Source organism: Ostrinia furnacalis, unplaced genomic scaffold (assembly GCF_004193835.3).
Source record: "Ostrinia furnacalis isolate ACB-3 unplaced genomic scaffold, ASM419383v2 OfSCF1176, whole genome shotgun sequence".
Taxonomy (NCBI): Eukaryota; Metazoa; Arthropoda; class Insecta; order Lepidoptera; family Crambidae; genus Ostrinia; species Ostrinia furnacalis.
In genome coordinates this window covers 227,491-252,880 of record NW_021131415.1, presented here as the reverse complement: position 1 = coordinate 252,880, position 25,390 = coordinate 227,491, and the positions used below count along the sequence as shown (strand labels likewise).

The window sequence follows — 25,390 nt, the reverse complement described above, 5'->3', positions numbered from 1 at the left end:
TGTGAGCGACAAGGAAGCGGTGCGTGGCGGACGCGCCGCGCTTCAGGCCGCTTGCTATAATAAACCATGCGCGGGACGCGCCGCGCTTCAAGCCGATTGCCACTCTAAACTATCGGTGTGCACTCACACAAATGCAATTCTCAGCTTAAGTTGAGAGGACTGTAGTGATCATTTATCTTTTTCGTGTGATCCATTACATTAAATGTTTTTAGAATTTACATGAATAATTGAGTAAATAAATTATGATCATCTAGCCTGAAAGTTTAAGAGAATTTCAATCGAAAACTTCGTTTTTACAAACAACTATTTACTAAACTTTTATTTAGAGCTCTAGCTAGCTTTTTAGCTCTAGGAAAAGCATTGTGTATAATAGGCTCTACTTCAATCGGAAGCTTAAGTTTTCATATAAACTAAACTTTTGTTTACTAATCAAAGTCAAGGAAATGCATTGTGTACAGCGCATCTACTTTTAGAAGTTAGTAACTATACTTTAGTATTTTTATAGCTTAAAATAAAACTACTCATAAACCGTGTTTTGGGGCTAAAATCAAAACAAAGCTTTCGCTAAAGTGAGCATCTAATGCAGCATCTAATCTACGGTGGCAAACGTTGATATCACCGACGGGACAAGCGCATGGTTCACGGCACGCGCGTCATCGACTCTCGCTGAGTAAGCTGAGTTGGTTGAGGTCTGATGAGCCTTCAGTAGAGCGGTGCGGGCCCGGGAGCCGCCGCGCGCCCACTGCGGCTGCCGGCGGCCCGGCAATTAGACCGCACGCGATAGCACAGCCTGGAGGCTACGGCGGCCATGCGGCTTGGAATTAGTGGGACTTGGGAAGGACTTTGTTCAACGTTAGTTTGCTTGCTTTTAGTAGTATAGGCCTTGACTAAAGGGTTCAGTAAAAGACAATTTTAGATCCGAGCTACATAGGATTTGCAGCGGTGGGCACGAGAGGTGGGAATAGTCGTCAAAGAACACGAGGCGAATATTACTGATCGGAGTCGGAGGACGTCCAGACACATTTTTGTCCTCCACTTCGATGTAGGTTAGAAACGTCGCATGATGGTTATGTTAAGAACCACCCGATATTGTAGATACATTATGAGGACACATTTTTATGGGACTTAACAACATACTGTTTAGTTACCTTGCCGCTAGGATTTATAAGCATTACTATTTTCTTCATAACTACTATACAAGAACATAGCCTGCATATCACATTTTTACCTTGATGCAAAATGACTCAATTAAATTAATTAAACGACAAAATTCCAACCGTAATTAAATCTTACATTTTTTAGACTAGTTGTTTACACTCCGAATTTCCTAATTTTCCTAAAACGCTTGTCGCCCTACCGCAAACCCAATTCGGCAATCGCTGCAAGCTCAGTAGGAGCGAGGCGGTTAATGTACAGGACCGTAAAGGATCTGCGGGGCACGCGATCCGCCGCGGGTACATTCAAACGGGGTTATGAAACTTGATTCTATTTCTGAAAATCATAATTTTAGACGGCAATTTGCATTTATGCCGTACAATAGCATGAGTAGAGCTTTATCGTAAGCCCAACGTCGTATGCTATTGAGTTTATTTATAGAAAAATCGGTATCTAAAATTAAATCTATGTAGGCATGCATCAAGACTATTAACGATAGGAATGTTTTTGATACATTACGTATTAGCTTTTAACCGCGGCATCACCCGCCTGAAATTCAGCAAGTTTTTTTTAACCTACAAGAAAAGTCGCCGATTAATATTTGGCATCGCAGCAGTTTCAGGCATATTATACTTACACGTTACACCCTAGGTATATCACCTATCAACCAGTGGTAAAGGCGCTTGTTTCCAATGGAATAAACATGACAATAATTACCATTGAACCGGCAAAAAATAAATGCGGCAATCTGTCAGTGGCCAACAACGCGTTAATATCGATATGAGGCCGATGAGCGCTGCAGCCCGCCCGCTGTCACTGGCAGAAATCGCCGTCTTGCGGCAGGGCTGCCGTCTTGCTGCGTCTTTGGTTCTGCTGGTAACCATAGACTTATTCGTATTATGGAGTCAGCCAGACCATAATAACGCTTAATGCGTTCATATCGTTAATCTTTGATGAGCTGGTGCAAGCACTGGCAGAGACCATCGCCGTCGTTGTTAGACAGTCACTTCTGTTGCTAACGACCGCATATTTATTATTGAGCATATTGATAAAGCAACCACCCCGTACTTACCAGCCTACGTATTAGTAACTGAGTTTCTTGCGCTGCTTCTCCTCAGCACTGGCCCATTTATTTTAGATGGCTGGATTAGATCCAAAACTTTGTTATGTGACTTGTTTGTACGAATAAAATATTTTGTATTTGTATTTTTTTTTGTATTATTGTCCTGAAGCAATGGTATGGTTAATATTGGGATGTGTAAAAGTGCTTTTTAACTGACCATCACTAACGTAGTTTTAGCTTATTTATTGGTGGACGGACAACGTAGTTCTAGTTTAGCTTAGCTTAGTTCACTGAGTTTAGTTTTCATTTAGTTAAGCCGGCGGTGGACGTTCGGCTTAAAAGCCCATTTGAGAAAGTAAATGATTTATGGGTTTTACGTAACCAAATCACTCGTCGATGACAGACTGAGCGGTGGTAGGTAGCTACCATGTAGAGATCAGAGATATGGTTGAGTGATAAAAATCACGATGGCTTGTCTATCCCATATTCCCATCCTTGGCTCACCAGCACTAAACATGTATCAACTAATCGCTGAGCAGCCCTGTCCCCTCGGACCATTAATCACGAGCTGCCGGAGCCAAATTACTCCGGCGGTGACGGACTGCAGCGGTAGCGCCGTGTTGCGTTGCGACCCCATCTGGACTGCTTGTGTGTTGCCACCTTTATAATTGATTGCTCGCATGTTGGATTTTGATATCCTGTTCATAAATTGTTTTCTGGTTTTTGTGGCTGGAGGTCTAGCAGGCTGATGAGAATACTGATGGCTAGGTCAGCCACATCAGTATTCTCATTAGCCTGGGGATTGTTATAGAGATGCAGACGCACTAAGCCACTCATAATACCAAATACTTAATACAAAAACTGAACAGAGTCAGAGACAAGCTGGAATATTATCACCACAAGATTGGTAGAGATTTCCATGTTAAATTTTAGAAGCCAAGTTAATTAAACAGTTCTTAAAGGCAACTCATTATCTCATTTCTTTCCTTACCTATGTTATTGGAATGTCATCGATTCAGTATAGTACGTTAAATTACGTATAGATATAGATTGCGTTTACACAATGTAGGCATAACAGCAATCAAAAGTACTCGTACCCACGTACAGGGCCAACCCTGTAATCGCATTTGTGGCGGAATCCGCGTCGCGTTGACGATTTCTTTCTGGCTCTTTAATCAATTACGCCTAAGGGGATAATGCTTAAGGCCACACACCTATCCGTTCGTGTAACACTCTAATGAGTTGGAAGATTAGGCGCTCAAGTGGCCACACGATTGCTGTACTTATATGTAGAGGCAGAGACTAGAGATCTTGTTAGAGAAACCTGTAAATAGTCTGACATGGATATTAGGAGAGATTGACGCTATCCATACATATTTAGTGAAATTAGCTTAAACTGATTTGATTAGTGTACGTAATAATAAGCTTTTGGTACACTAAACTTCCGACATGAGCGTAAACTTTCCATACCTACTAATTTACAATTAAAGGCGTGCCCTAGAGCTGTCAAATTGTTTGGAGTCTGTTACACGTCAGTTTATTTATAGACTCATTATTCATCTGTAGGTATATCCGTTTTTGTTTCTTACGTTGGGTTACCCGAAAAGTTAAAATAGAATTCGGAAAAATCCTTTAATCTAGTACAGGTAACTGTGTGTCAAAGTTAAAACTAAATTAAAAAAACACACTTGAATTAATTTAAACCAAAAAAGTTAATAAAGAGCAATAACTTCAACGGTTTCCCACGGTTCTCTAGTTAAGGCAAGAATTACGACGTTTGGCATTTCATTAAGTAGGACAACACGACCCCATGCAACTTGTAAGGTAAATATTTTTAATATTTTGCGACGAGCAGCGCCCATAAACAAGGATTTATTTAGCCACAGGATTCCTGTGCACTTTACGACGAATAAACTCGCTGTCTTATGGCGGTCGGCTCGGTATTTAACTTTTTTCTAACTAAAGAGTAGCTTCAGTTTTCTTTTATGTGGCTTTTGTTTTATTTATTTGTAACAGTGGCTTTAATTCAATTGTTTCTATGTTTGTTATCAGCCAGTAATGTTTTCTTTGATATTATTACGCCTTTGATATAATTGTTTTCCTCTTATCTTGTTGGCTGTTACAGACCACCTTTATTATACTTAATTTACTTTTTAAGATCTCTAAATTGATGTCATTTATTTGTTATCTGGAAGCGTGTACTCGAACTGTTTTAATGAAATAAAAATATCTATGTGAAGAATAAACACTTTATTGCAATAATTCAATATTCGGCTCGTACTAACGTTTAATTACAGCTTAATTATTTGATCACTAACCGTCACAGTATCAGTCTCAAGAGATTACAATTACTTAAATATTAATATCAACAAACCAAAGTGACTACATCACGAGTCGTACATTAATTCGGACAATCGAATGATAAACATAATAATCAAATAAGATTAATTTTTGACGATTACAATTTCTTTGTTTGATCTACATCGAAATACATCCACAATCTCCAATTTCACGTAACTACACTTTCTTGTGAAAAAGCGGTACTGCACTTACATAATAACGTTGCATATAATCCAAATAATGCAGTATCTAGTATCTACATCATAACATAATTTTAAAAATCACATTACCAAGAGTGAATTTTATTATTTATATCAATACAACTTAAATAGTAAACATATTAAAAGAACATTTCTCACCTCAAAGTATTACGTAATCGATACCAGTTTTAAAACAGTCGATAAAAATGTTAAAAGTTTTGTCATTAGCATAGATAATAGATAAAAATGCCTTAGGAACAATCTGGATTCCAGTTTATTCTTGTACTGGAAAAGCATTAATGGGTGGTTTAGTTTTGAACCGGTCTGGCTTCTTGACAATTTGATTGCTCTAAAATACCATAATAATAAACTTGCGGTAAGAATTTGGCAGAAATTAAGCTAATTTTAATACAAACATAGCCACGGGGCGTGACCATGAACTTTTTTCGTGTCTAAAACTTTGAGGAGTAACTTAATATCTAATTATTTAGCTATTCTTTAACATCATCAATCATTTATTTAACATTTGAAGATCTCAAATCACATGGCGTGATAACAACAATTAACAAAAGTACCTATTATACAATAAGAATGCAATTTATAACATAAATCTTAGCTGTAATAATGCCACAATTTAGTAAAAATAAGATATTAAATTATCAAATCTCAATTTCAAAGTAATCCAATTTCAACATAATTATCAATATTGTCATACAAAACTAATAAAATCTGTGTATTTATAGATGTACGGGTGAATATCGATAAGCACTATCAACACTAAACGTCATTTCAATACAAAATGGGTAATTACACTTTAGTTAGAATCCCATTAATTTAATTTCGAATGATGTTTCGCCAGTTCTTCAGAGTCCAAAGCTCACTTTCGCACTAATCAATTATCAAATCACTCAGCCATCACCAACGAAGATATTACAACAAACACTATGCAGGGCTTGGAAGAAAAGAAGGATCTTATCGACTCTATCTATCCATCTCTTTCACTTGTGTTTCCATTCTAAAGTGAGTGAGAGAGATGGATGCGAAATAAATAACGTTTTCCGGAACAGGTCTTGCGTTTAAAACAAAGAAAAACGGATATACTGACCTAGAATGCAAATAATTAAACTGCACGGCTTAGGTGAGTCATTGTTAGATATTATAAACCGTTCTACTGAACCGTTCTTGAGCATAAATGAAGATTCGATCCTTTTACAAGTTCCAATAGCCCCAAAAGAAGTTTCAGTTAATTATCTCGTCGATTTTTACCATCTACCTATTTGAGAAACACTCAGCAACAAATAACTCAGAGAAGGGGTGCCACCGGTCGATCAACAATAATTTTATGTAGTTCACATCTCAAAATACCACCTGTCATGAGGGCTTATTAGCGTCTTTATTCTGTTAATTTAAGTATCAGGAACTTGGGTTTATATTCCTTCGAATATAAAGACGTTCTATTACTTTTTTCGGTTGTTTAAAAACTTCAGCTATTTTCGAGCCTGGGGTATGGACTGGGACAGATTTTGACTTTGATCAAAGAGTTCCTGATGAGAATTCAAGATGGTCAGAGCTGCCAGTAACAATCATACATTAGATAAAACCCTCTCCTTATTGCATTAGTGCAATTTGTATGGTCTCCAAGAATATGGGGCTGTATTGGGAGAAAGTCATGTCCAATTGTAGACTTTAATCTGTCTGACTGTCGATGACGTATTCACAATCATCATAGTCTTCTTTAGTTATGCTACTGATATCTGGATTCAATAATTTGGTGGAACACGCCTATACATGTATATCATTGTTGATCAACAGCATGGCCTTCTCGAGTCAGCATGGCAGCAGTCGGTAGCTTCTCCATCCTGTCCAGACTAGTCGGTCACTAAGTGAGCCAGTATATCGATGCTCGGTATCGTGGCGGTTCAGGGCCGGGTCTGCAACAATGTGACATTGATTAAACTCACTTATCAGGCATTTATCATTGTTTGTTGTGTCTATTCTAACCGCAGCGTAAGTAATGGTGCCGTTTTGTACCATTGATAGAGTATTCGCAAGTGAACTAAAACTACTTGTGTGTTTTATCCATCTCTATTACTAACCTATAAACTTGGGATGAATGACAGATAAAGCTAATTGATTAGGAATTTTGTGTTCTACAGTCCAAGAACAGATCCCAAAGAGTAAATTAACGCTAGTTTTTTGTTCCTCTTTGTAGGGTTTTGTAATGCTGAAGTTATCTATGCATCGCGCGCAATAGGTATCTTGGGACGGGGTGTGGTTGGCGCCACCACTCCTTGCCCGCTCATCAAACTTGAGTACGTGACCAGAACGGTGAAGTCACAACCCACATTACTCAGGGAACGATTATACCTGCATGCACTCTTTTCGGTAAATAACTAGTATCTACAAAAAATACCTACTTATTAGGATTGGGTACATGTTGATAATTGCACATAGTTCCTGGTAACTTGTACACTTGGCCTCTTTATCAGCGCTATAAATATGTATTTCCATGAATAAGCAGCTATAGGCACCTACACATAACGCGAAAAGACATAGATATGTACATTAAAGAAACCATTTCCATTGCAAACTAATTTAGATGTAAATTAGAAAAAAAGAACAATGTTAAAAGTATAGAAGTTTTATTCCTCGTCCCTTCTTTATCTACGACACATTATTTTAGTATTTTGCCGGTTTTGTTTGTCACAGGAAGGAAAATGGTCACTAAAACGAACAATTATTTCAGTGTCAGCCCATTTATGTACACAAAATGTTTTCAACCGTTCCAAACACATAACCACATACTCATTATCCCATAGTTAACAATCGCCATAAATGCGGGACTTAACGTTTAATTGATACGCCGACCATTCGGTCACCGCAATGGGCGTTTGATCACTCGTTAATAATAACAATACAATCGATTGTTTGTCCGTCTGTCGATAAACAGCCATCGATTTCACTCGTCATTGCTCACTGTGCTGTGGCTGCTATAAAGGTTGATCATATATTGAAATATACACTTTTTCCGGGAAATTGATTTGCCGTAAATATCCATTTAAGATGTTTTATAGATACGAATCCGACTGCTCACACTTTAATCCGAAAACATCAATCAACACTTGCCTATTAATCCTTTATGTAGAGTCATGGGGGTGTGTCTGCGAAGTGCCTGAAACTTGTCATAGGTTTTTAAATATGTTTGCGATAGACCGAAATCTACGAGGCAATTTTGCGGGATGTCATGTTTCAGCCAAACGAAACGAAAGAACACCTTATTACATAACAAATTTTCGGACTTAAGTACATTTTGATGACAAAACTGATTGATCGGGTAATTCAATTCTAGACCTACATTCGAAAGAAGGAAATGGTATCGGTGCACGGTGGTCTTTCTAATCTAATCGCCAAGAAAGTGGAATTATAAATGTAGATAAAAAAATAAAACCTATATATCTTTTGTTAAAAAAGTAATATTACAATACTAATAAATGTTCAAAGCTAATTCATGGGTTATTAAAAGATTAGATAGAGCAGCCGACTAAAAGTCTTTCACTTTGGCAGGAGAACACAATGACATTATGTGCAATTATTCCTTTCTTACTTTGCTCTAAAATATGCGGCAGCTTAATTTTTTTCTGAAGTAGAATATTATTAACAGCTGACGAAGTTGCTACCGAATACTTATCTATCATGGCGATAAGTATAGATACTAAGCAGCCCAGAGCGTAGAGCCAGAGAGCTTACCCTTGAGCTAATGATACAAGGATGAAGAAGCTATGACCAAAAAAAGCGTGCAAGACATGACGATGCCTTCAGGCTTGATCTCCTTTATTCCCATCTACCCCCTTAGGGCTAAGAATCCCGGAAATAGGTGTATTACTATTGTCAGTAGCAAGCCAACCCTTCCCATCCGATTTATAGCAAACTCGACGTGGCTAATTGCGGCGGCGACATGCTCGCGGCCGCAAATTGCGTCTCTTGTCACACAACAATGTGTTATTACGCGATATTGGACATGATTAGCATGTGGTTAGCAATTACGCATAGTTGGAGTTCGCGCGTTTGTCTTCAGCTCGGCAGGCCGTTTGAGACTGCCACTGTGTAATAACGCGTATTTGGAGATTGCGTGTCTTGCTTCTTTCCTAAGCCTGTTAGTTTGACTTGAAATTCTTGTTTTGATTGAAGTTTATGTTGTGGTATAATTGCCGTAAAATTAACTTGCTTTGCTTGTTTTAAAGCATATTTTCATTGCTGCTGACAGAATTTGTAGAGACTGAAGAACCTTCCCTTCATTCGTTTAGTTGCTGATTTTGGCTGCTTAGCAGTTCTAGTGTGTCTTGGACGTGTTCCGGGGTCTTAAGCGTACTGGATGCAACAGCTGGTCGTATGCCAGAGCTTTCAAAGACTGGAAATTCCACAACTTACTGAAAAGCTCCTAAATGAGCGATTACCTTGTAGTAAAAGTACCTAGAGATGGTTCCGTTTTCCATGCTGCGTTCACACAGAACAGTTCCTTCCCAATTTGCAATGGGTAGGTATTTCGAATGCTAGTGGTTAAGCAACGTTAAGCGTCATAGTCATAATTTCAGCCAAAAGACGGACTAAGGCCTCCCCCAAGGACTTTCACTACGACCGGTCCTGCCCTATTCGCCTCCAGGTGTTTCCTGCGATCTTCACCAGATCCGAGTGAGAGATCTGTCCACATTACAAGCGTCGTAGAAGGTTTCTTCATAGCTTGCAAAAAAGTAAGGAAGCCCAATAAGCCCATACCTGCGTTCACACAACGTAGTTCCTCCCGGGCGCGCGCTCTCGCCGCCGCCGTGTTGTCATCCAGGTAGCGCAGCGAGTGAGATCGTCGGTCCACCGAGTGGGAAGACTGCTCACACTGTTACCGTTAGTAGTCCTGCATAACTTTGGAAACACACCTGCGTTCATACAACGTAGTTCCTCCCGGGCGCGCGGCGGCCCAGCGCGAAGGGCCAGGCCCGCGCGCGCGCCGCCGCCGCCACGTCGCCGCGCAGCAGCGCCACCACGTCGTCCAGGTAGCGCAGCGCGCGCGACTCCGCCGTCAGCGCGCGCGCCGCCGCCGCGCACCGACATGCGCGCGCCGATTGCGCCTGAGGGGTTAACAACACTATGTTTTTACTAGGTATTGATTGATATCGCATTCTTTTTTGGGACAGGAGGTATGCGAGTCAACGGGTCACCTGATGGTAAGTATGAGTAGGCGCACACCGTTGATTTTTAGTTGGCCGATAGTTGTGCCCGATTTTAATTTGTATGAAGAATCGGCCAAATCGAATCGGCGTAGTGTGCGCACTCCCATACATGTCCATACTGATCAACTGCCCGACTAAACTATCGGCCGACGAAAAATCAACGGTGTGCGCCTACTCTAAGTGATTACCGTCGCCCATAGATATCCGCAGTAGAGATTGCAACCAGGTATGTTTCTCAACCCGGCCGGGCGCAGTTGGTATATAGAAATGCTACTTCGGTACGTCTCCGCCGGCAAAGACGAACGGAATTAGTATTTCCTAACGATAAACACGCGTAAATGTTGTTTGCAATCTCTAACCCACAGCCCCGAAGAAGTTACAGGCGCGTTGCCGGCTTTTAAGGTATGCTTAAGAAAGATTGTAAGGTTGTTCCTAAATACCGCAGACGACAGTCCATTCCACAGTTTGGTTTTGCGGGGCTGGAAGTTTCTGGAGAAAGGTACAGTTGTGGACTGTCGACCATCTAAGTAATGGGAAAATGGAAATAGGTACTTAAGCTGTGCAGCATACAGACCACCAGCTTCTTGGGATCTCGTTCTTCAACTCGAAAATGTACATTTTTATTCGGTCAAGAAGAAAATGAAAATGAAAATGTTTTATTTGATAAATAAAGTGGATTAGCAAGATATTTTGGTAACCATCCTTTTACGAGGGGCGGCTGAAAAGTTTTGAGCCTAGGGTATTAAAAATGCCGATAGAAAAGTATAAAAAATATATTTCTCTACTTAATCTCCCTCTACTACAACGCACTTCTTACATTTGTGTAAAAGAGCTTTTAACCCACTGAAAAAAAATTCGCAATCTTTGCCTCCGAAATGAGCCTTTAACGCCGCCTTCATTTCTTTGTCACTCAAAAATCTTCGTTTCTGGAGGTCATTTTTCCAATTTGAGAATTAGAAAAAAAAGCTAAGGATCCGGACTAAACTGTGTGGTAGGCGATTAATTTCTTGAAATCCAGTTTTACCCGGGGCAAGCCGTGCAACATGCGCGGTGTTCACGGGCGAATTGTCTGGCAATAACAGATTTCCTTTCGCCAGTTTGCCTCTTATTATTTCGACAACCACTTGACGCACTCTTATCAACAGTACAGCAAAATAATCCCCGTTTATTGTAGTTTTTTTAAGTAGGTAGTTAATGAATAAAATTCCTCCACAATCCCAAAAATAATGGCTATGAGCTTGGGTGTCGATCGCTCCGCTTTGAATTTCCGCGGCGGCGTTTTCCCTTTTCAATTCATTGCATTGACTCTTGTTTTGACTCTGAATTGTACTGCCGGATCTATTATTTATCAATGGTGACAATGAGGCAAATGCAAATGCATGAGTGCAAATGAAAAAATTGCTAGGATTATGGCCAAAGATGTTCTAAAACTCCTGCGAAGTTGTGACTCGATGCTGGTTGTCGAGTGGCGTGAGCATTTTTGACTCCCATGCACACCCCTTATTCATGTGCAAATGAGTATGAAAAATATCGCCGATACGTTCCTTGCTAATGCCTATGGCTTCAGCTATCTGTCACAGCTTAATTCGCGGATCTCTAGAGCAAGATTCTTTAACTTTTCATTATTTTATTCGTTAATGGCGAAATCTGGCCGCCCTGACTTGCGGTCATCTTTTAGCGACTCCCTGCCATGCTTGAATGGACATGGCGCACAATTTTTGTTGAAGATGCAAAAAAAAACTACAAAAAATTAGAATGAATACTGTATTTTTACTTTTTTGATATCTTTAAAAATAACTGAAATATTCAAGCTCAAAGTGCGCTCTTCCGCTCGGAGCGATTTTCCGCGCGGATTTTGAAAATGTGACGTAGTAACATGAAAAGCAGCATGCAAGATATTATCTGTGTACAATGGTTAGAATGGTTAGTAGGGGAGCCGAAGCGGGGATTTCNCGGCTATAAACGAGGTCACAAAATTCGGAAAGAACATAGCGAAATCTATTTATTCACCAATTCTCAAAAATTCCGGAAAACTTTCCAAGTAAAATTAACAAATAACTGGACTATTTACTCGTTATTGAGCACAAAGACACAAACTTGGTTATTTTTCCAGAAAATTTGTATTTAAGTGCATAAAATATGTAAAAATGGCTTCATAGTGCACAAAATTGGCAATAGGTGGCATAATAATGGTTACTTTTTAGCGCTTAGTTTGAAATGTGATTGAACGATGACAACTAACAACAGTTGTCAGTTAGGTAAAATTTTATTTTAGTTGGAAAAAGACAAAAAGTGGTAAATGGGTTAACGTCCGGGGGCTGCAAAATCATGTTGTGACGTCACGCGCGAATATTGAACATTTTTGAAAATTTTAAAAAGTCCGTAAACTTCTCGAGGCTCTATCTTCGGTAATACTGGATGGATTGAGGTGAAATAAAAACTAGTGTAATGTGTGTGATCTAAACTTTAAATTAAGTCATAATTTAACTTAATATTACAACTTATGCGTGTTGTCCATTATCGGATCCAATCTTTCATGGTGGAAAATGAAGGCCCAGACTCCCCATAAACTGTCGACATCTCTGCAAATATTACCGTCAGCGTTTTGTTCTTCTTTGTGAGGCATTTTATGACAACTGTGTACTTCAATTTCGTACATTGCGCGGATGACTGAGACATGATGATGTTTACGGATTAATTACTAAAAACGTGATGACGCTAATGAAATGAAACTTTGTACATATACTAAGAAGGTTATTGGCAAATTAATTAAATTTAGTGCGAGTCAATAATAACACTTGAAGATACTTAGGCTCAAAACTTTTCAGCCGCCCCTCGTAAGTATAAGAATACCTGTAGTAGGAGGTTACCGCTCTTCCAAAAGTATTAACATACATTCTTAGTTAGTGTGTTTGTGGACTTTGTGGTGTAGAAGAGTAATGAGTCATCGCATACAACAGACTTTTTATCAGCTGATAGTTTGTCAGGCCAAAAGAAATCAACCAAATCGGTGTAATTTGCGTGTTTCATACTTGTTCACACTGATTAATAGCGCGATTAACTATAGACTGACAAAAAATCCGTGCGGTGACTCTATGAGTAAATTCGTTTGACGCCAGAATAACAAAACTTGTTAGGCTATTTTACAGTTAGAACAGATGTTTGGGTGTCTTCTGTCGTCCATCATCTATCAATTGAATCGATGGAGTTAGATGTTCATTTTATGATTCACCTCCACTTGCAGCAGGGCTGGCCCGTCAGTATAAGATTGTATGTAAAATGCGAATTAAGCAGAAAAATTCGATTAGAAGAGCTAGTTTTGAACTTTTTTTTTAAATATTGTGCGATTTTTTTACTAGATTAGATAAATATTACAAACGATAAAGATAACTTAATAAGTTAAGTAACCTGTTAAACTACTACTCAACTAATTATTTATTTTTGTTTTATAGCACTTCCTATATCTACTAACCTCGTTGGCAGAGTAAGTTTTAGTGATTTTGTGCAATAAAATTTGTTTTTGACTAAAACACACAAGAAATATTTTTCTTTGCTTGATACAAATATGTTTTTTGCTGGTCGTCGAAACGAATTTCTCTTTCTTCCTTGGTTCGTGCTTGTTTTATTTATTGGCAAATTAACTATCGGTATCGAGTGCGGTACAAGACAGCATCCGTTGTAAAATACGTATTACAATACTACTTATATCGAGCTACTAGATAAGTATGTATTTTAACGCTAAAATTGGCAGCAGCAAGGTCTAGGAGATTACGAAATAATTGGTTTGATCCACCTACTTATTATGTACTCCCGGACGGAATCTGGGTAGCCTTGTCATGTCTGTGTAAACTTATAAAAAATATAAACATTAACAAACAAAAACTGGTGTCTACTTTTTTTAGAAACCACTTATGTGTCTGGGACTTGGGTAACGGGCTCGCACATCTTTCCGTAAAAGGAACCTGGCATTAACTTTTACTATCTAAAAGTGAAACTAAACAGTTTCTAGAAGAAGTATTATTACCTTTTAATTGGTAGAAAATTCTTATTTTATTAATTTACCACGTAGCGAAAAAAAGTAACTGCTCGGTAGACTAGATACCTACTCTGGTTTTTGTGCAATAAGCAATGAAGTATCGGTAAATGCTCGAGGAAATATGAATCGTCCAAAGAACACACAGATCTATCTGTAAATGCAATGGATATTGAACTTTCGGGAAAATAATAACTAATAAATATTATGGCATGAAATCGGTCGCTCATAAAAATTCGCACCATGGCCGCGTGGCTGTATTGTGACCAATCACTGTACAACAACGAAGCATAGGTAGAATATAGAAAAAGACAATATACTAAGTGAAAGTCGCGAGCCGGTACACATTCATTAGCCGGTCAATTAAGTAGTAAAGTAATTTACTCGTACGAACCAGGCTCGCAGAGGCGCCAATAACAACAGCTATCCGATGTCCGCGACTCGTTACCGATAATTGTGCCATTATAATATCGACTCCGGTCAGCAGCACAAAATCCCTCGATAAGCATTCAAAACAATCGGAACATAGAACAAGCGAACAGTTGCAACACCTCATTTGATTACCCACTTTAAAAGCCACACGAAAGTACCAAACCAAATTTAGAACTAGCGCAACCGGTTTAGTAATGTAGCGTCTATGAATATCAATGTCGATTCCCCGACTTCACGTAATTTCACACAATTGTGTAATTCACTGGTTCTATGCCCGAGATGGTGGTGTGGGAGTGTTCGGAAGCGTCAGGTGCGTTGTGCGAAGGCGTCGCCGCCAGCAAGCAACGGTACCAACGCGTCAGAGGTCGCGGCGCGCCACGCGCCGGGCCAGCACCTGGATGTCCTGCTGGATGCCGGCCAGCTCCTCGTGCAGGCCGCGCGACTCGGCCAGCAGCGCGTCCAGCTTGCGCGCCGCCGCCGTCAGCCCGCTGTCGTCGCTCTCCTCCTCGTCCTCTTCCACGGACAGCGCCAATTTCCCCAGCCGTTCCCTCTCGACTGCCTCCTTTACGCCGCCGCCGTGTTTTCTAAACTCCCGCAACAGGTCCCGCCTCACATTGTTCCCGCCCGAACGCTCGTCCTCCTCGGCTTCCCGTAATTCGTCTGCCAAAGATCTCTCCGATCTCGGATCACGAGGTTTAGGCGTAAATGACTCTTGATTTTCAATTATTTCATTGTTTTCTTCCTTATTGTTCACTTCTTTCCGGGGCTCAGGAGTGGGGGCAGCTGACAAGGCGGGACTCGGGGATAACAGAGCTCTCTGGAGGAATCTTCTCGTGTCCTCATCGAACGGCCTGGCCAGGCCGCGCCGGGGCGCGGGTTTCACTATGGCCTCCAGGGTTTCTCTCCCGGGGTCCTCGGGGCGCAGCAGCTCCAGAATCTTGGAGCGCGGCGGGGATATGCCCGAGCACACGTCGAACCTCGACACCAACTTTCCTTTGCTGGGCGAGGTGTTGACGTCCCCGGTGGGCGTGTAGGCGCGCAGCTTTTCGTTGAGCAGGCGGTAGTTGCGCAGCTTGTTGTTGCCCTCGGGCGGCAGCGGCTCGGAGCAGTCCTCGGGGTCCGGCTCTATTATTTCGATGTGGGTGCACTCGGGCTGCGTGAAGAGGTTCATGTCGATCGCGCGGCGCGCGCGGACGCACTGCGCTGCGCACGCGAGCTCGTCCGATAACACACTAATTAGCGAATTCGCTCATTATGTTGGGGAAACGCGAGCGGCGTGAAGGGCCGCGCGGGGCCGGGCCGACACTACGCGGCGCCCGCGACCTGCAGCCCTAATCTAATTATGCCTCTGTGCCATGGAGAAATCAGTGACACAATATTGACAATCTGGGCAGACTAGCGGCAAACGAGCAGTCGTAGTTTCGTGCGGGCGTATTGTTGCTCGCACGCGTTTTCTAAACTCGGCTTACTTGTGCATCGGTGTTTCACTTTTGTTAACCGGAATGCATTTGTAACTCGCCGATCATGGATGACTGAACATGAGCTAAGCGTACAATAAAATTGATATGTAATACTGCAAGGTGATGCCCTAAATTGATTTAGTGCAGAATAATATTGTAAAAAACATTAGTTTTTTTAGTATAGGTATTTTTTAGCAAACATAAACAAGGTGATTGATAGTCTGTTGTAGTTAGCTAATGACCTAAAACCAAACTATTTTAGTTAATGATTTCTTTTATTAGTAATTTTTACAACAGAATGAATTAGCTTTCCCTTCTCGCCTTTTGTGGCCTTTTCATAGTTTATTGTTAATCTGTATCTTTATCTTTAGTTGTGACGCAGTTTGATTAATTAACCTCTTACTGATATAATAAAGCATACGTTTACCTTATTACTGGGGTATATGATTCGCGAGTAAATAATAACATTGATAAGGGGAATGAATGATGTAATTCATGAGATGAAAAAAGCAATATTCGATTCAGTGATCGTCAAATACCTAGGTATTCGTGAAGTTGAATGTGCATATTACATTAATATTCCGTGATATCACTATCTAATACGAGTATTCTATGGAAATAGACAATATAAACCAGCTTATAATATGTACTCATTGATAACAATGACATCGCATCAGTTCGAATTATAAAAAAATAATAATTAAAACAATAGTCATATTTCACTAACTAACTCAACTGCTTAGCATTTATTATCTTTCTCGAAACTGGTGTTGTTGGTAATTTGATGTTACAATTTGCTCCAGAAACAAAAAAAAATTGTCACTAGCACTCATTGTTACCTGGAAAGCATGAATAATTGGCTTACAGATTGGATCATAAATAAACAATTACAATACATTACGCACATACATACATAAACACCATTTTAAATTCAGTGCATTTCACTTTTCACTGAAACTAGTCAAAAGTACTCGGGATTTATTTTAAACGATTCATTATTTCGAGTGACGTTTAACAACGCGCTTCCACTTTGACCTTTAATTATTGTGATAACCTGATTTATTTGCAGCAGAGGCGGCCATTTGTAAAGTAGTTAGTTTAGCCGTGTTCCCTTACGGAACGGTTTGTCGTTTGTTGGATTTGTCTTCGTCTTCAGTTAAGCCAACCTTTACGACACTATTCTCGTTATGGCAGCTGCTCTCGAGTGCAGGATCTACAGCTTGACCGCCAATAAAAACCCTATACGAATCTGGTATTCCTTGATCGAACCGAGACGACACGTCTTTTATGTTGCGTATCGATCAATGTGATTGATTGAGGTATTATTGTGAAACCAAACCTGTAAGGTCTGATTTCAAGGTCTGTTCCCTTTTTATCCGTAGGTAATGTAATGTCCTAATAATAAAAGTCACATACTTTTTTACTACGACCTCATAAAGGTAGCAGGAAGGCGCTAGATGCAGGTCGCTATCAATGGAGATCATTGAGGGAGGCCTATGTTCAGCTGTGAACGTCCTGTGGCTGAAATGATAAATGTAATGTCTTCACTGATTAGGTTTAATTAACGGTCAATGCACTTAAAACCCGTTCCAAAGACAAGGTAGTTTTTCATATTAAATATGCCTAAAGTGTTCAGCATAAACATACGGTTTGAAAATATAACAAATGTGTTTGGCAACTGCAAGTAGTGTTATGCCCGTGTAATGCACGCGGTATCTACTCGCTTACAAGGCGCTGCACATACAGGTTGATGTTACTGAACAGCAACGCTAAATAATAAGTTAAATTAATACTGTTAGTATAAAATTTTATGAAAAGAATGAAAGAAAGTAACCATAGTCATAATACGTTACAGAATGATTGATGGTGACATATCGTGAATTCAAAAACACGACAGTGATAACAAATAGTGCTTAGAATTGTTTATTTTGTGACCTTTAAAGGTAGTAGTTATTCATTCCCGCAATAGGTAGATTAAATGATTTATGGAAGATTGTCTAGCTTTAATTTTATAGCTTTTGTAGCTTATTTAACCTGTCAGAAGCATTGCTGTATATTTGAGAATTTTGAGAGAAGAATTGGTCTACTGGTAATTACGTGTCGCCACCACCCTGTATGCCGAAATTAAATAGTAATTTATTATCAGCGGCCCGCTCGCTGCAAGGCGCTCTCGCTATAAATTATCGTGTTCGACCGCGGCTAGATATCGCGTGGATGCCTGAATATACTCCGTTTGGCGCTTGGCAATTCAGCACACATTATTGCAGTCTTATTTTGTATTTATATTTACTGGCTGACGTTTATTTAGATGGTCATTGTCCTCTTTTTCTAAGCTGATTAGGTCCTTGGGAGAGTGTGTGTTTTATCTCAAATGTCTACAACGAACAAAGGCCACCCTCGTTGATATGTTACTCTATGTGGAGATCAGATTACCCGAGAATAACTTTATTGGGAATTTGTAGAGAAAGGAGAATTAATTATTTGATTAGGGTACGTACTCGTAAATGTATGATGTAAAACATATCATTGTACACATTGGTCGCAAAAAGTTATATTTCAAAAGGCCTTTTCTGATGACGACCATCAGTTCAGAGGCGCCAGTCCAAAACGCAAGTAGTAACCTCCTGAACTGCATCTAACACATTCTACACTTAACATTATTTATGTTCTTAAAACAATTACATTCCACTAAATCATACTCAAGCTGTTTATTTGAATGTGCGTAATCAACACCCGGTACAATAGGATTAGTGGGATCGGCGGCGTTATGTTCAAGCGTGATTCAATGTAACACCTTGTATATTTGCCCAAAACAAATCTATAGCTACCCTAGGGAATGGCCGCTGTGAAATAAATGACCTTATCTCTGAATTTCAGGAAAGAATACAGGGTGGCGGACAATGCTAGATGGCCGAATAAATAAATCGAACGTCAATCGAGTGAGATACCATCGCGCTCGGTGGTCTCACAATGGAATTGGGCATTTTTTAAAATATTGACGCAGATAATAAAAACGAGTTGGCGAAGGTTTCGGTTCATTTTAAACAAACCTTATTTAATGTTACAGATGAAATATTTTTACGCGACTGCAGAAACGAGGGATCTTGTGCTTTCCAAGAGTATTTTGTAGAACGTTTCATTGTAGCATAATGGAGTTTGCATGTAGGCACATCTTGCTTGATATCATGAGTGTCGTAGGCTAAATGGCACAAAGGGAAGTCCTATTTATCCTATAGGTTTTTAACATACTTGTTAGCGACGTCGACCAAGGAAATACGCTAACTTATTAATTAGAATCGATTAGCAACATTAACAGTCAGAAAATGTTGTAAAATAATCAATTAGAGTCGATTAGGTATAAATAACATTCCATCTCTTTCTCACATTATCTCTCATCTCGCTTGCACATCAAATACTCTTCCACACACTTCTGGAATATTCGAGAGAAAAAGAAACGGGACGGCAACATCGGACCTCTCGCTTCGAACATTCCAGAACTATGGTCCAGAACATGAGAGACAGAGACAGGAATATCGGGAGAGAAAGGGATGGATATAGCCCGGGGCCCTATAAATACGGAGCGAGGCGCTCCGGGAGACAAGTTTGAGTTTGTAATGTTTTGTTCAGTTCAGAGAACGAGTGCTCCAAGCAACAAGTGATCTGAAGAAGCAAGAACTGAGAAAAGGAAGCGAATAATAAACGCGAGAAGTCTCAGCAAGTGAAATAGTGGTTTTATTCCTGCAAGTAGCACCTACTACGCCTGACATAGTAAGGGCAAGCTCTCAACGGCAGTCATCATCGTCCGGTCAGCGCTCTCGAACACACACAAACGCATACAGTCCACTGCAGTCCACCACATTTTCCTGGTCCTTCGAGCCGGATCACCACATTTACTCTTCCACACACTTCTGGAATATTCGAGAGAAAAAGAAACGGGACGGCAACATCGGACCTCTCGCTTCGAACATTCCAGAACTATGGTCCAGAACATGAGAGACAGAGACAGGAATATCGGGAGAGAAAGGGATGGATATAGCCCGGGGCCCTATAAATACGGAGCGAGGCGCTCCGGGAGACAAGTTTGAGTTTGTAATGTTTTGTTCAGTTCAGAGAACGAGTGCTCCAAGCAACAAGTGATCTGAAGAAGCAAGAACTGAGAAAAGGAAGCGAATAATAAACGCGAGAAGTCTCAGCAAGTGAAATAGTGGTTTTATTCCTGCAAGTAGCACCTACTACGCCTGACATAGTAAGGGCAAGCACTCAACGGCAGTCATCATCGTCCGGTCAGCGCTCTCGAACACACACAAACGCATACAGTCCACTGCAGTCCACCACAATACTCTTCATGTGACACATTAGTAAAATAAACCTAATTCTGGCAACTTATTCTCAGCTGTTGCTACATGTTAGTCCCAAAGGGCTAATCCAAAAAGGTCCATTAATCAAAAAATAGAGAAGGGAAGAACAATTTCCAAATACATGTATATCAGGTATCCAGTGAAAGATTGAGCGTAGGTAATGTAGAGAATTGACTCAACTTATAGCACGACTCACGCAGTCCCTGTAGTACCTACGACGCCGTGACGTCACCACACCGAACTGATTAACGCCACAATTAAATCTGCCCATTATCAATGCGTCCGTAGCTCACCTGAAATTATCACTGATAACGTGATAACGCGAAACAATCCGTGATACGTACAACCAGCCGCGAATTTCGGCGGGGCGTTATCATCAGCGGTGGTCTGGGGTACCTAGGGACAGCCACTACCTTTCCTGGGCTGATTGGTATTCGAGACCTCTGCTGATCCTGGACTTAAAAGCTTTTTATCTTTTTTTTTGGAGGTTAATCATGATTGATTCACGTAATTAATCGATACCCGATTAGTGCAATGGGTGGCGTTTGACTGTGATTTTATTCGGTGTTAAATTTACGGATTAGCGTTGGTAGTTTAGTCCTTTGTAGGTAACTATTAGGTCAGTTTTGTCTTGATGTTTTTCGATTGAAACTATTTTATCCTTTCCTTTATTTTTCTTGGCCTGATGAGTAAAATATTGGTACAAATATGTGTCAATAGAAAATACAGTAACATTACATGTGTACTAATGTAATCAATCAATTGCTAGAATTGCTAAAATATTATTTCTCTATTCGGGTTTCGGTATACATACAGCGATCGAAACAAGTTTGCGCAATCATGCTATCCTAATACTAATTAAGTTACAAGAAAGACAACTGAAAGGAACGAACATTTAACTTGAGAGTCATCTTTGAAATAAACTGAGCAACGCTCTTTCAGTCAGTCTAGTAGTCTAGTGCTTCTTTATAATTAGTCTAGACTCTAGTGTTTCAATTCGGAACAAAATATTATTTAATGGTAGGTATTTTCTGCTATTTCTGAACTATTTCCGCAGTTAACTGAAAATTGTGTAAGAAATATATTTTGCTTTTCTCGACTGAAGTGCTTGTTTACTTAGGAAGGTACTCTAGGTGCCCGGGTACTTGAGTGTATAAGTACTTTAACTCAAGAGAATTTAGTGCTAATATTGCGATATTTACCGTTTTGTTTTGTAAATTCAAGTTTTACATTGCCTATTCAATTTGACTGAAAATTATTTTTATTATTACAACTATCATTACGGTTTTAAATACAGCACATGCCTCTGAGATAATTGCGAGTGCTAATCAAATTGATATTTCCACGGGTCCAACAGGACTTGAACCTACAACCATAGCTTATGTCGTAGTATGGAGACCGCCGTTCTCCGTAGCCTTCGATAATTTATACAGTCCATGACTGTCCAAGTTGGGCAATTGCTATTCATTTGACAGCTCCAAAAGGGTCTGTGGTATTACCATTGCCATCCAAATCCACTGGTCAATATTTGTCGGCGACCGAATCCAAGACTTCAGATTGGTTGTTAATCCTACTTGTAAAGATACCTTCGCGTGGCGAGTGCCATCGAGTGCTGAAGTGGCCCTTCATTGGAGTGAGCGAAGCGAGTGCCGGGGGCTGGGGCCGCGGCTAGGGAACCTTCCCAGCGTCCACTTGAGGAGTCGGCGTCGGTAGTGGACCGCGACTCGGAGGTTCGAGACTGACACCGACTTTAGAGGGCGAGGTTTTGTTATCTAACGGCAGCCATTTTGTTTTTTTGTTTTTTGTTCTGATATTGGTTTTGTAACTTCGAAGTTACTTTGCAATTTTTTTTTGTCTTCTATCTTTTTAGTTCGTTTCACCAAATGACGTGCACAGTTGGGCAAAGGTCTCCCCCAAGGATTTGTTTTTTAATACTACCTACGTACCGTACCTACTCTATGTAAATAGATACACTACATTTTGTAGAATTTTTATAGTTTTGAAGGAAAATTCCAAACAATTTGATTTCTTTAAGCAAAGTATGTTTTCAGTTTTTCTTCTGTTGTACCTACGTTACGTGCAGCAGAGTAGGGAAACAATTCACATTTATTTATACACAGAAACCTTACGACTGGCATGCATCAGATTGGTTTTGCACGTGTTGCAGCTAAAAATAACGTTACCTTTTCAATGTATAATCACATTGATTTGTGCACTGGATGAAAGAATCACGCCTTCAATCAGTAAGAAAAACATAGCTTCTGATATTTTTATCAAATTAATGTTATTATCTAAAGAAAAGAAAAGACATAAACTGTACTTTTTACAGACTTTCATATTAGTAACTACTAGCAAGAATGTTGGGTTTTCTAAACTTTGTAATCCATGGTATTCATGCGAGTAAATCGAAACGTAATAATAAGGTACACTTACTTTAGCCATTTCTCTACCTTTAAGTAGAATCTGATACCAAATAAGCCCTAATGAGATATTAATAAGCCCTTACCAGTTCCAAGAAGCTTAACCTTACTTCTCCTATATAATAATATTATTTCTTCCTATTGCTAATCAGCTTGATTCATCATTCGTATTTTTCGCTTGAAAAGGAAAACGGGAATGTTGGGAGGTGTCTAGATTATGAAAGAAACGTTTTAATAATAAAGGTCACAATGATTATTATTATACATAGGTATAAATAGGCACCTGTTAAAACATGTTTCGTGTCAGTGCCTATTTAATAGATTTGAGCGATAAATACTGCCTGTCATGTTGATATTTTTATGAAAATCAATATCTAATGGTTTATTCAAATAACTTTCGACACTAAAACTTATGCTTTAATGTATGGAATGTATAAGTTTTTCATTATTTAGTCGCCATTGTGTCTCTACTTAGTTTAGGGAAAGGTAATTGGTGTGATTTTTCAGTATATTTCAGACTAGATTTCCGCCCTCAGCTTCGCCCGCGTGGATTTTTCTCTGTCACAGAAAAACTTTATCGCACGCGTCCCTGTTTCAAAAACAGGGATAAAAACTATCCTATGTCCGTTCCTGGGACTCAAACTATCTCTATGTCAAATTTCATCAAAATCGCTTCACTGGTTTAGGCGTGAAAGCAAGACAGACAGAGACAGAGTTACTTTCGCATTTATAATATTAGTATAGAGTATAGATAAAGTAAAGCTAATTTTAGGACTGCAACAATGTTTTTCAGTTGCTGAGCAAATAATGGTAGGTTTTAAAAGCGTTTAAAATTCATTTATTCATTGCATTATATTTATTTATTATAGCATTGTTCTCATCTTCTTTTTTATGATTGTATGGCGTTAATACTCGTATTATTTACGAAAGAAATTCCATCATCTCGATGGACAACGACTTATGCATCGGGCTGTCAAATCAGGAGGTTGTCGGTTGAAATTGAAACCACATTGACTGTTGCACTTGTGGTAGGCCGACTCCCAAAAAAAGTGAGTGTACCTACCTATATTTAGCTTAATACACATTAGGCACCATACATTACTTATTATATTGTAGTGTACAAATCAACACCAGCTTTCATAGACTTTGAGTAGGTACGTAGGTCTCTAGGCTTAATTTGCTCTGCATACAACTACGATGCTACTACGTTATTAAGTTTAGCAAATACTGAAAGCAATCAAAAAATAAAATTCAAATATCTTGATTACTCAAAACAAACTGATCACGCAAATTGCCTGTTTCCTAATTCATCCCAATCCCAGATTCAATCCGAAAATGTCGAAATATCGGAATTAATCCGTCGGCTGACCTGCGAGGCGTTTATTGGAATTAGGTCAACATCCAATTTAATATTAAAAAACAGCGTCAGTAAACTCGGTTCATTCTACGTGCAGGCGATACCGTGCGTAGCACACGTCGTTCATTCACTCCCGAAAGAGTGCGCGGCACGTACCGCCCTCCGCTGGAAAACTACCCCATACTGAACTGTGATACTTTGTAAACAAGGGCCATGAAAAACCTGCTTCGGGCGGGAGGCTGTACCTATGAGTGTGAGTCACTCCGCGCGAGCCAGCTAGACGCCATACACACGAGGCTTGGTGTTGCCAGGGTGAAGAGCATAAAAGGCTTTTGGGTGTTATTTTGGGGGTAGTAGAGCTTTTTATGGAGTATAAAGACTTTTCCATTCGAGGAAAACATCTTGAGAATGTGCTAAGATGCGGTGAAAGCTTTCAGATTATTTGTAAACCTTATTGTGCTCACTCTTATGATAGTTTAGGTATGGTCTGACTAAATTTTTATCCTGGTAGTGGAGATGGACAGAAGTTGGAATGATTTTGTTTGTGGTTTTCCAACGGGCAGTCTTTTAATTTCCAGAAAGAAGAAGCCTGTGCGTATTTTTCAAAACAAAAGTATGAAACAAATGTTAGTTATGAAATAACCTAACTTCAACCCTTGTAGCAGTGGCGAGCTGACCCAGTTCCCGCGGTAAGTTTGTTGTTTTCGGGTGCAGCAACACCGCGGCGTGGGGCCGACGGCGCAGGCGCGCGCGGCGGTCGATAGGGCCCGCCAGTCCGCGCCGCGCCGGGCCCCAGCGTGCCCGCGCCGCCCGACATGAGGGCGAGCGCGCTCCTCTCTCTGCTCACCGCGCTCGCCGCTACTACCTTCAGCCATGCCGAGAAGAGCAAATTCTGTAAGTACCCTCAATATTCACCACTGTTTTATTCAAGATTCCTCTCAAAAATCACCCCGAAACCCGGCGTCACCCTTCGCGGGCTAATGGAAATTTGAGAAATAAAAATCGATCCACACACCGTAGCCGACTCCTCAAAATTAAAGTGAGCACCTCGACGCCGCATGAAACTGCAGTTTCTTTCACCGCATCGGAAATAGGTCACGGAGACAATAGTAGTAAATGGAGTAAGCCTCGTACTAGGGCGTACGATTCTATGTGTGGGTGTGATTCCGTATTCAATTCATTACCTAGTTGGGGTTGAAGCGGTCTTCATATTTGTGTGGCGATGACGATCCCCAGAGATTACCGCCACGCCGCGCTGTCGTTTGTACAAATGTACACATCGCCTAAATTAGCCCACAGTCCTACTTAGAAAGGTTTGAAACTGAAAAGTTTCGGGGAAAAGTTGTTAGA

The 25,390-nt window shown here is 40.1% G+C and overlaps 2 protein-coding genes across 4 annotated transcripts in view; one reads left to right on the top strand and one right to left on the bottom strand.

Moving 5' to 3' along the window:
• Positions 1-4,453: 4,453 nt before the first annotated feature.
• On the bottom strand, positions 4,454-15,888 carry LOC114351781 (uncharacterized). Its single transcript, XM_028303101.1, has 3 exons — positions 14,840-15,888; positions 9,687-9,878; positions 4,454-6,689 (listed from the first exon to the last, which is right to left on the bottom strand). Exons 1-2 carry the CDS (start codon positions 15,614-15,616, stop codon positions 9,693-9,695), a joined length of 963 nt encoding a protein of 320 aa, XP_028158902.1. The 5' UTR covers positions 15,617-15,888; the 3' UTR covers positions 4,454-6,689; positions 9,687-9,692.
• An 8,902-nt stretch (positions 15,889-24,790) lies between these two features.
• The window catches only part of loaf (low-density lipoprotein receptor domain containing lost and found), a 59,281-nt gene continuing 58,681 nt past the window's right edge, over positions 24,791-25,390 (top strand). For all 3 annotated transcript variants that reach the window (XM_028303105.1, XM_028303108.1, XM_028303104.1), the window contains exon 1: positions 24,791-24,934. In XM_028303105.1, coding sequence (XP_028158906.1) covers positions 24,856-24,934 — 79 coding nt within the window. In that variant the 5' untranslated portion in view covers positions 24,791-24,855. The remainder of the gene's footprint in view (positions 24,935-25,390) is intronic.